Genomic DNA, 11,919 nt, shown 5'->3' with positions numbered 1-11,919 from the left:
TTGTATCCTGAAGTTGAGTGCATATATCCAGCATCCAGAACACATTAATTTGAGGAAACGATTTGAGTTTCAGTTCTGTGACTTCTGTGGTGCGGTGTGAGGATCCTGTGATAGACAAACAGTGACGTCACTTAAGAGGAAGTTGTTGGTTGCATTATTTCCCTGGAGAGAAGACGGACACCTGCTGCGTCCATACACACAAGCGATACAGAGATAAAGAATCGAGTTCGGTTTAATAGGTGTGGTAATTATAGAGCTCGTTTAACTTTATTCGAGTCGTAGTCATAACCGAAAACAGCTGGGACAGGTAGACAGGAAGTGAAGAATGGCTCAGGTGCGTTTCATTGCCTCCATCGTCGGTTTTCTCTGTTGTCTGTCGGTTCTCAACGCGTGTAAATGGGACCCAGAAACGGACGTCGAGCAGGGTCTAAATATTAGCTCATTTAATGACGGCGCGGCTTACGTGGCTTACCTGTCGGAGGTTTCGGACGAAGAGCAGTGCCAGAAAGCTTGTTGTGAGTTTGAAGACTGCCAGATAGCTCTGATTGGGACTCCAGCGGACGACGGCAAGCCAGAATGCCGCCTGGTCAACTGTTTGAAAGACGGCAAAGACGTGTGTGTTTTGACCCGGAGTACACAATTCAAGGTGTACCGCAAGATCCTGGATACCGCTGATCAAGAAACCCAAAACGAGGCTCGCTCTGTAAACACAGGTAAAATTAAAATATAAAAATAGTCTTAAAAACCGAAGTTAACGTTAAATGTCATAATTACTGTAGACCTACTTATTTCAGCAATTAATAATAAATGAATATGTTAACTAAGTTATTTGGCGTAAACTGTGAAAAATGACCATATGTAAATTGTAATTGCATGTAAATTAAATTTAAGAATACTGGTTAAATTGGTATCATAATGTTTTGTAAAAATATATATTTTCAATAACAGAGTAATGAATACACGTTAATGTAGCAAAACTTTTCAAAGTTATTTTTTTTAGCAATTTGACCTGAAAAAAAAGTGTATTTTCATAAAAAGCTCAAAATATGTAAAATGTTTTAAAAGTATTGTATGATTTGTTTTATGGTTATTTTGTCACATGACACAATGGCTTACTCCATGTTGGTTACACCACACCGAAACGTTTTTTAAATAATATTATTATTTTAAAACTAAAATTTCACTGCTTTTTAAAAGACTTAACAATAAAAGATCATGCCCAACTTCTTATGCCAATTTAGTGTGTAGTTATTATATTATTAGTTCATGTAGCTAGTAACTTGTTTGGCTAGGCTATGTTACCTTATGTAATGTACAATAAAAAGGAAGTTTTAGCATTTCATGTAATATACATGAGGATATGTAATATTATGTCTATAGAGAAAATGGTCATATTCATCTGTGATTGTGCTCATAATTTGGCTAAAGTTTAAATAAACCTAACCCTAAGAAAAACAAAGAAAATGCTAGAAACCCTTCCCTTTTTTCCAGGTACTGGTGCAGCATTGTTGTCTGTTGACCCACACCCGACCAACCTGTACTTCAGGTTTTACAACCCAGTACTGTAAACAAAAGTCTTTAATTGCGGAAGGGAAGTTAAAGTTACATACTGCCATACCTGAGTGACATATTCATTTTGTTATCACAGTATATGTTACAACAAGTGACAAAGAGGTCTGCAGTAATATCATGGCCAAATGCATATTGCAACATTATTATCTGAGAAGTGTATTTCCTACACCTAGGACAGTCAATACATGTGCACTATTTTGAGACTATTCCTTTTCCTCTGTCTTATTAGATTACTGCCGTCTCCCAAGGGTGGTGGGAAACTGCCGCGCTGCTTTCCCACGATTCTATTATGATGTCACCAATCAGACCTGCAAGCCGTTTATCTTTGGCGGCTGTGGGGGCAATGATAATAACTTTAATACCACGGAGGAATGTGAGGCATCCTGTAGTGGGGTGACAGGTAAATATCAGCCAATATTTTATAAGTGTTAACTTTTCAGTTTTATGCAAACCTTTCTAATGTAAAAGGTTCATAGTCCCTATAATGTAACTAGATTTATGATCCCAAATGCAATTGTGATGGATTTACTTTGAGACACTGACCTTGTGAAACTCTCTCCCCTCTGTTATAATCTTTTTTTATAGCCTCACATACAGTACTGTTTCTGTTTATTTAATGTTTGTTAAAAAAGCTCACCAAGGCTGCATTTATTTGATCAAAAATAGAGGAAAAACAGTAATATTGTGATTATAACAATTTATAAAACGGTTAGTTCCTGTCCTTGATTCTGATTGGTCAATAGTAGTGTTTTATTCACGATAAAACATGGCTATGACCGCTCACCCAACGGTTCTGTGTATCACCACACAACACCCTTAGCAACCACTCTTAGCAACGTAAACTGTTTGTTCTCAATTGATATTGTTCATTGAAGCTTACTGTATTATGTAGAAGAGTATTGTGAGAAAGAGATCGATTGAGCGAGTTTATTACCTGCATTCAGATTTAGTATTTTCCTTCAGGTCAGTCCTATGTTCATAAAAAAAACATCTGTTTAAATGTCCGATGTATTATCCTGTCCTTTTAACAGTTAAGGAGTTTTCCCATGACTGACAGCGCTAGTCAAAGCATTTGTCAGTTGCGTCTTGTTCGGTGTTCACAACAATTCAGTCTTTTCAATATAAAAGTCTTTGCTACTGACTGACACACTCATAAAGACAGTCTTTGCCGCCATCTAATGGCGTAATAATGTAACTTCTGTTGCTGTTCACGGTCAGGGACTATTTTTTTCCGGCGGAAGGAAGGCTTTTAGGGAAAGTTTACTTCATGAAAGTTGCATTGATGCATATTTTTGGCTTTAATATTTGTATTGTGTGGTAACCGTTTTATAAAAGCAATAAGGTACTCGAGACTAGTGCTGTATCGTGAATAAGTCACGGCTGAAGGGCGTTGTTAGGCATGAAGCGGAGTGCCTGCAACCCCTTTAGCCGTGACTTATTTACGATACAGCACAGCCTCTCATACCTTATTGCTTACTTAAATAACTGTTTTCTATTTGAATATATTTTAAAATTTATTCATGTGATGGCAAATTAGCCATTACTCCAGTCTTCAGTGTCACATGATCCTTCAGAAATCATTCTAATATTATGATAGTAATAGGAAACATTTCTGGTTATGTTGAAAACAGCTGCTTCATATTTTTGTGGAAACCATGGTACATTTTTTTTTTAAAACTGTCACTTTTTATCAATTTAATGCATCCTTCCTGAATAAAACTATTAATTTCTTTAAAACAAAACAAAACATTTGAACAGCAGTGTAAAAAAAAATAAATCTGTGAAGTGCCAAAACATTAATTAATTTACTTGCTATCTCCTGTTTTTGACTTCCTGCTTTAGAGATAAGCTTTTGCGTCATACCCTTGACATGGTATTCATCATTGTTTGGGCATTAAAGCTGAGATGTCTGTACATGTGTCATTAGTCCAGTAAAGTTCAGTGACAAAACAGAGGCTTTTATGATGGACAAAAGGAATGTTGTTTTGATGTGTGGTTTTATGTTGAGTAATTGTATTAAATTTGTTGACGCACACAGCTGAGGCCTGTTACACTATGATTCAAAGGATCCATGTAGTTGTTTAATCTTTACTTTAACCACTGGAGCTGTTATAAATGGAGTGGAACATTTTGAATCACTAATATTTAAGCTACCCACAGTGTATCAGCAGTCAAGTTAGGGTGTAGTATGCAAGAAATGCGGCTAAATAAATGCAAATGAATAAACACATTCTGGATTTGAGGACAGGTACCATTTGCATCAAGATAATGTTTGCATTTGGCTTACATTGAGCATCCAGAGGAAATAAAGATAATATTTAGTGTATTGAAAGAAAAAAACATTCAGTTTTATTGAGTTTTTTTAGTTTAAATCTTGACATACTGGTATGTGAGGCCCAGTTTTTTATGTATCCCATTATAATCAACGTAAAATTCACTTGGAACAGTTTTTAGAGCATATCAGTCTATGATTTGACATGTCTGTAGTGATGAAAACAGAGGTTTCGACAAGGAGACCAAAATATGAGCTTTGGAAAACCATACAAGTTTTATTACAGCCTTTCTCCAATGAGAGTGGGCACAAATCCAGTACCCACATTGTAGTTTGTGGTTGGCTATGTGCTTAGCTGATTTATGTCCTGCTATATTTGAATGGTGTTGAGTTGATTTGCACTTAGAGTTTGTAGTAGAGTTCAGCCAGGTAACTTGACATGGGGCCTGTATTATAAAGTTATTCTCAGCAAATTCTCAAAGCAAAGTGTTTAACTTACCTTAATTTTATAGGCTGAAATCAAAAACCAAAGTCAGTTTGGTGAGGCACAGAACTACTTCAGTGAGTTTGAGTGGGTTTATGCTGAATCTCTTAACAAATGAGACATTCTGGTTTCATTTTACTCTGGGTTGTTGAATAACCGGTTTGATGACCTCTATGCAGATGGATTACCTGTCCTCAAGGACATGATAGACACGTTAGTTGTTTTTTTCTTTTACCTCTTCCCTCTTTTACAGGTATCGCATTTGAATGAGTGATCTATCTTCACGTATTCACTAAGAATGGGGGTAGGAAAGAGGAAAGGAAATGCTTTTTAATGTTTTTTATGGGATCTTTGTGCTTTGTCCCTGCTGTATCCGAGTGACCTTTTGTGATCCGTGGAATTACCAGATTTATGAGTTGAGATGACGTTTAAATGGAAAAAGATGCCATCTGCTTCTAATAATCCTATTATTGTCATCAGGAAATCATTCGAAGAATTTTATTTACAACACTCTGGGCTGTTTTGTGTTATGCAACGTTATTGTGTGTGTGTGGGCCTGTGTTTGTGCGAGGGTGTGTTGCAAATTGTGCAACTAATTTTTTTTTAAAATATATATATATATATATATATATATATATATATATATATATATATATATATATATATATATATATATATATATATATAGAACAATCCTTACTATGAATTTTCCCCATATAAAAGTTTTTTGGTACTTTGTTACTGAATTACACTACCATTCAAACATTTGGGGTCAGTGCATTTTTTTAATAAAGAAAATACTACTTTTAAACAGCAAAATTGCATTTAATTGGTAGAAAGTGACCGTGAAGACATTTACATTCTTACAAAACATTTCAGCCTTCTATACATCAAAGTATCCTGAAATAAATTGATTACTGTTTCCACAAAAATATTAAGCAGCACAACTGTTTTCAACATCAGTAATAATAAGAAATGTATCTTGAGCAGCAAATCCACTTATTAGAATGATTTCTGAAGGATTATGTGACACTCAAGACTGGAGTAATGATGCTGAAAATTCAGCTTTGCTGTCACAGGAATAATTTACATTTTAAAAGATGTTCAAATTATTTTAAATCGTAATAAAATTTCACAATATTGCTGTTGTTGCTGTATTTAAATTCAGTCTTTGTGAGCATAAGAACATTACAAAATCTTACTGGCCCTAAACCTTTGAACGTCTCTTATATATAGACGCGGTATAGTAATTTAAAGTGTCTTTCTGCTCTCTTCAGGTGCTGTGCTTACAGACTCCCATTCTGTCTCTCAACGCAGCAGGATGTCCATACCTGAGAACAACAATGGTAATCAAATCCATATCATAATCTAGATGCCCCAATGAGACCAGCTCTCAGAGATATGAGTGTTTATTTTTAACAATAATTGAGAAACACTGATCATATTGTAATAGTAAATAGTTAGCTCAAATTATATCAGAGTTCTCAACAACTGTGCTCAACTAATAATAAATATTAAAAACACATTAATTTGTCCTTTTGTAATGAATTAAAAGAGGGTCTGGGATGTCCAGGACCCAGAAATCATTCATAAAACAAAACCAACGTTTTTGCTATCGCACATTTTATTACTATATGTTTGTTTGTTGTGGGTCCCATCAGCTATTTACATATGCATTTACTACAAACTGTTGTTAATTAGCACACAAATTAGTCTTGAATAGGGCAGGGTAAAAAATACTTGATTTCTCGATTTTAATCGATTCTCATTTTTACGAACCGATATCGATTCTTAAATCCCAAGAATCGATTAGTCTAGTCTGTTTTCAGTTGATGAAGGAACAGAATATGTAGCGTGCCTCCCATCCAATAAATCGCAATAATCTTTGTGCTTTGTTACTTTTGATATGAAACAAAGTCTCAGATTTCAAATGACGTCCATCTTATTATGAGATTCAAAAAATAAATACCGTTTTGGTGCTGTTTAATGTGACGTGACAGATCGCTAAAGAGAAGCGGCAGCATGGAGCGCATGTGAACATCCTCTCCTCCGCTGTAATACCAGTTACAACACGAAATAAACATGAATAAACATCTAAAGGTATGTTAAAAGATACAGTACAACTTACCGAAATCCGTATCATGTCTCGTGTAATAGCTCATCAGTGTTTCAACCTCAGAAAGACGTCAATAAAACAGCTTGTAAACAATGTCACGTAACGTCACATTAACCTCAGAAAAACATATTCAGAAAAACCATATAAACTTGTTTGTCAGCTAGAAAAATTAACTCTAGAAAGCATTCTGATAAATATATGCACCGTTACGTATTAATTATAATTTTTAATGTTATTCAATATTTAATGCATGTTTGAATAAATCAGTTATGACAGCCACAATTTAAATGTTTATATTTCAAAAAAACAAATTGGAATAGAAATGATATGATTATGTACTTCTAAACTTTATTTATTATAAAAAATATCATTGAGTGTAATTTGTGTTTGTATATAAATAAGTTCATTTTAACCTACAATATTATAGTAATGTCATACCAACTGACTCCCATGTGTAGTTTACAGCATTAGTTGACAGATTTTTTTTCCTCTAGAAAATTTGCCATGTACTGTAACTGATACTACATCCAAAATAATCGATATCGAATTGATTTGAATTGCAAGCATATGAATAGAAATCGAATCGAATCGTGAAAATTGTGTCAATACCTAGCCCTAGTCTTGAATACTAATAATTTACATTTCAAATTAAAACTGAGACTTATTCACTTCAAAATGGAAACCATAGATATTAATTTTTTATTTTATTATCAATTTAACAGGTATACATATGACAAATAAAACTTTGTAATTAAGTATTCTGTGTCCTTCTCCTCAGAGTTTGAACCCAAGGCTCTTCCTGAGATGACCTCAGAGGAATTCCAAGGTATTTTTATCATTTTTGTTTACTATTTAAAGTAAATGAGTTTGTAGTGGTTTTGTGTTGTCTGCATCTTTGAGCAGAGTACAGTTATACACCATAAGTTCTAGTGTATTCTTACCATCTGTCTTGCCATATCAGAGAAGTGTCTGGCTGATGCACAGACCGGACGCTGCAGAGCCTCCATTAGACGCTATTACTACAACAACGGCACCTGTCGACCATTCATCTATGGAGGCTGCGGTGGCAACCAGAACAATTATGAAACTGAGGAAACATGCATGACGACCTGCACAGGTACTATTGTGTGTGACTATTCATTTCCTGGTCATCTGTCAACCCTATAAATCACTATAAAATTATAACTGTCTTTTCATCCCAGTGAGGCTCATTCCCAGCAACCAGAAGGCACCTGTCGTTCCCTCCACCCCTAAACCTAACCGCATCCACAGCTTTGAAGGTAAAATGGCAAAAAGTTGTATCAGATTTTAAATCAGCTGTCCTGAATTTCTCCATGTCAAACTTATTGCCATTAATGCAATAATGAATGTTTATAAAACATTCTTCCTCTTGTAACTCGATACAGAAACCTGTGCCGTGCCATTCGAGTCCGGCCCATGCCGTGCACTCTTCCGTATGTTTTACTTTGAGGCCAGCTCTCAGTCTTGTAAGCCCTTCATCTATGGAGGCTGCCAGGGAAACCTAAACCGCTACGGTAGTGAGCAAGAGTGCATGTCAGCTTGCTATGGGAAAGACGGTAAGAGTACAGGAATTCTGCTTCATGTAGTACAGGGGTGTCCAAACTCGGTCCTGGAGGTCCACTGTCCTGCTTGCCTCAACACTCCTGCCTGGAAGTTTCTAGTATGCCTAATTAGACCTTGATTAGCTGGTTCAGGTGTGTTTAATTAAGGTTGGAGCTAAACTCTGCAGGACAGTGGCCCTCCAGGACCAAGTTTGGAGACCCCTGCTGAAGTATGTATGTGCCTTTGTTTTGCTGGTGGCTTATGTTGTTGTACTTCTTTTATATAGGACGTTTTGATGAACATGGACACCACAAACGTAGCCGCTGGACTCCAGGTAAGGAATTGTGGAACACCTGAAATTACTTAAAATTATTTTAATTAACTGATTATAATAATAGTCAGTTAAAATTAATTAATGATATAAATGTTATATATATATATATATATATATATATATATATATATATATATATATATATATGTGTGTGTATATGTATATGTTAATTAATTATCATTTATGGGTCATTTAAAGTGTAAAAAAAACCTAATGGAGATGGAGAGTTTTATTATGTGGTAACAATGAGATTATGTGGTTTTTATAATCAATTAACACTGCTTTTGTCATTTTTTACAAGATGGACAAAATTTGTCATCAAAAACGTCATTTGGTTTAACCAAAAAAGTAATTCGGTTTAACCAAAATTTCGGTTTTACCGAATGACACTTTTGTTTATACCGAATGATGATATTTTCAAACAATGCTAACAGGCTGATATCTAGCTAGCTAGCTAGTTAGCTTGCTAGCTAGCTAGCAAAAGGACAATCAAACATTTTATATTTAGTACAAATTTTTAAAATATTACAACGTTTTCCATGTTTTATAGCGGTTGTACCGAATGACCTGATGTTTCGGGACATGCGTATGAACAAGTGAAAACATGAATTTTTCAAATAGTTTAAAGAGAGTTAGTTACTTTGCTTCACAACCATGTGGTCCTTTGCAGGTGTCTGAATGATGTCACATCCTGTCACATGATATTGACCACATGACTTAATCCAAAACGGTCCCTTTATATTGGTTACTCCGAATGACATCAATAAAATTCATTTTTCCGGACATTCTTTCTCATAACAAAGCAACGACTTCTACACATAATTTTAATACCATTTTGCACTATGTTGATATATGATGTTATAAAATCATGCCAGAATAAAAAATATATACATTTATTACCTTTTAAGATATTTTAATCACAAATGAAATGGCTGTATTGGCCTTTGGATGGTTAAACCGAATGACTTTTGATCCTTCAAAATCTTTAAAATACCTTTATATGTAGGAAAATATAATTAAAACCTTTTGGATTCAATAAAAGAGATCTAGTTGGATATCATATCATACTTTGGATATCCTATCTTTGTTTTTTATTATTATTAAGGACAAAAAAAATGACCCGTCACGTCATTGACCCTTATATACACAGATTTCAGTTCTTTTGAACTTTCTATTCATCAAATAATTCTGAAATTATATGTATCATGGTTTCCACAAAAATATGAAGCAGCACAACTGATAATAAAAATGTTTCTTGAGGAAAAATTTTTCATCATAATATTAGAATGATTTCTGAAGGAAAATTTGCCACCACAGGAATAAATTACATTTAAAATATATTAAAATGGAAAACGGCTATTTTAAATTGTAACAATATTTCATAATATTACTATTTTTGATCAAATGCCACAGCATCAGTACCAAAAAAATCATACCAACCCTAAAATGTTTATATTTACTGTAAATATAATGTGTAATGTATGTACAGGACAGATTCATATTATTAAATTATAATACTGTAAATGTTTATTATTAGTTTTTTTTTTTTTTTTTTTTTAATTGATCCATATTGCATATTTTACCTGCAAAATCTACGGAGTGTCTATAGATTTACACAAGGTGCAAATTGCCTGCCTTGTTGGCAGAGGCTGTTTCACTAACTCCGCCCACTATTGTCTGAGCCAGACAAGATTAAAAAAGAAATCCCGCTGATAACAGGATCAGCGATGTGGAGAGCAAGGCGGGTGGCGTTTGCTTTTGACGTGACCCACCCGAGTTCAAATCTGCCTTTTACCAAACTCATTCTTTTCCCTTTCCCATCACATATCAGCTCGGAGTAGCATTTATTTAAAATAAAATTTAAGAAAAAATTTGAAAAGTGGAAATAAAGTGCCTAACGGGTATTTAATAGTGGGAATAAAGTGTTTAACGAGTAGGGGCTTTAGGGATTGGGACAAGTAAGGTCCCAATAAGGCAACATCCATTTATGACTTTAATAAATATAATCAGATACACTGTATATGTTATTATTTTTTACTGTTTTATAGTATACTACAATAAACTGAGGTGCTATCTAACAACTATTTACACTTAGTGCAAATACTTTTTGTTGCTATTTGCACTTAGTGCCCAAAATTTAACATGTCTTGTGTCTCTTTTTTCCTAGCCTTCTTCCTAGTGGCCACCCTGGCAATCATGTCTGCCCTGCTTCTGGTAGGTTTGATCCTGATTGCAGTGCGCAGAAACTCCAACAGGAGGTCCATCATATTGGATGATAAGGAGGAGTTGCTGCCTGCAGAGGAGCAGGTGTCTTATGAGAAGCTACCTAAGGTTGTTTCAAACTAAAGCTAAGGCCTTCATCCATCTCATGACACTCCAACATTCAGATCAATTAAAACTACTAAGAATTTAAGTTACATTAAAGTTCCAATTTGAGTACATTTTGTAAGATGTTCCAAATTAGTAACTAATGCATATCATACATATAGGCATTATGCAAACAAGTGGAAATTTTTGCACACATATAAAGAACCATTTAAGAATAAAGTTTGTTTCATGGTTGTTTAAATGAGGTATTCTACACTATTTTTAGTTGTAAAAGTGGGAGATGTCGCACTATCGTTTGGGGAGTTGGTTTAAATACTTCTGTTGCCTTTATTGTCACTTTTTATGGTTATTATCATACATAGTAAATAAGCTTTCAGGGATATATTTATCACAACCATAATGACAAAGAATATGATTAATAATGAAGTGGTTTCCTATAAGCTTTTTTGCCTTCACTTACATGTATATGTGTGTATACATTTAAACATAAGAATAATTGATTGGTGATTTTTTTATTATTTTTATTATTATTATTATTATTGGCTTATAACACTCATGGCACATTTTTTGTCTCTAGATTTCATTAGTGAGAATGATTCTGTGGAATTCTTTTGATGACTCTTGCTTACCAATGAATGCCCTTTAACCGTGACCTGCTGTAATTGTTTAATTCATACAAGCCTAAACTTTTTTTTTGTTTGTTTGTTTAAAAAAGCATTGTTATTTTCAAATCTTCAACAATAAAGGTACATTTATTCAGTTTGGTTTCTTTTTCCAAGTTTCTTGACCCACACTCCAAGCTAAATTCCACTGTCATTTTTTAATAGGTTCTGGGTAAAAACACAAACACAATTTTTATTAGGGCAAGAGTTAACTAGATAATAATAGTAGATTATATCTGGAAGGTCATGACAGAGGTATTTTTCATAAATGTCAGGGCCAGGTTGTCATATGAATGTGTTATATCCCAATGTTTTTTGGGTTTTTTTGCATATTACCTTTTCTGTTTCCTGAATTGTTTATTTTTTTTCCCTTATTGTTTTACTGTTTACTGGTAAAAATGTTGCAGAAGCTTTTTATTATTTTAATGTTTTAAATAAAAGGTATTCTTCTTAAAATCAGTGTAAATAAACAGCAAGTTCCTCTTATGACAACATTCTGTTATAGAGCCTGTGTGTTTGAGCTGTATCTTTGTTTTTTTTTTTGTTTTTTTTCTGTTTTCTGTAAATGTTCAATAAATGTAAGGCTTT

The 11,919-nt window shown here is 34.0% G+C and overlaps 1 protein-coding gene across 1 annotated transcript; it reads left to right on the top strand.

Annotated features, from left to right (window-relative positions):
* The first annotated feature begins 126 nt into the window (after positions 1-126).
* spint2 (serine peptidase inhibitor, Kunitz type, 2) lies at positions 127-11,428 on the top strand. The gene is made up of 9 exons (XM_051861986.1): positions 127-713; positions 1,802-1,972; positions 5,606-5,674; positions 7,223-7,270; positions 7,406-7,561; positions 7,647-7,724; positions 7,851-8,021; positions 8,294-8,341; positions 10,509-11,428. Exons 1-9 carry the CDS (start codon positions 326-328, stop codon positions 10,685-10,687), a joined length of 1,308 nt encoding a protein of 435 aa, XP_051717946.1. The 5' UTR covers positions 127-325; the 3' UTR covers positions 10,688-11,428.
* Positions 11,429-11,919: the final 491 nt, after the last annotated feature.

This window comes from Ctenopharyngodon idella, chromosome 15 (genome assembly GCF_019924925.1).
Source record: "Ctenopharyngodon idella isolate HZGC_01 chromosome 15, HZGC01, whole genome shotgun sequence".
Taxonomy (NCBI): domain Eukaryota; kingdom Metazoa; phylum Chordata; class Actinopteri; order Cypriniformes; family Xenocyprididae; genus Ctenopharyngodon; species Ctenopharyngodon idella.
This window is presented reverse-complemented; position numbering and strand designations above follow the sequence as displayed.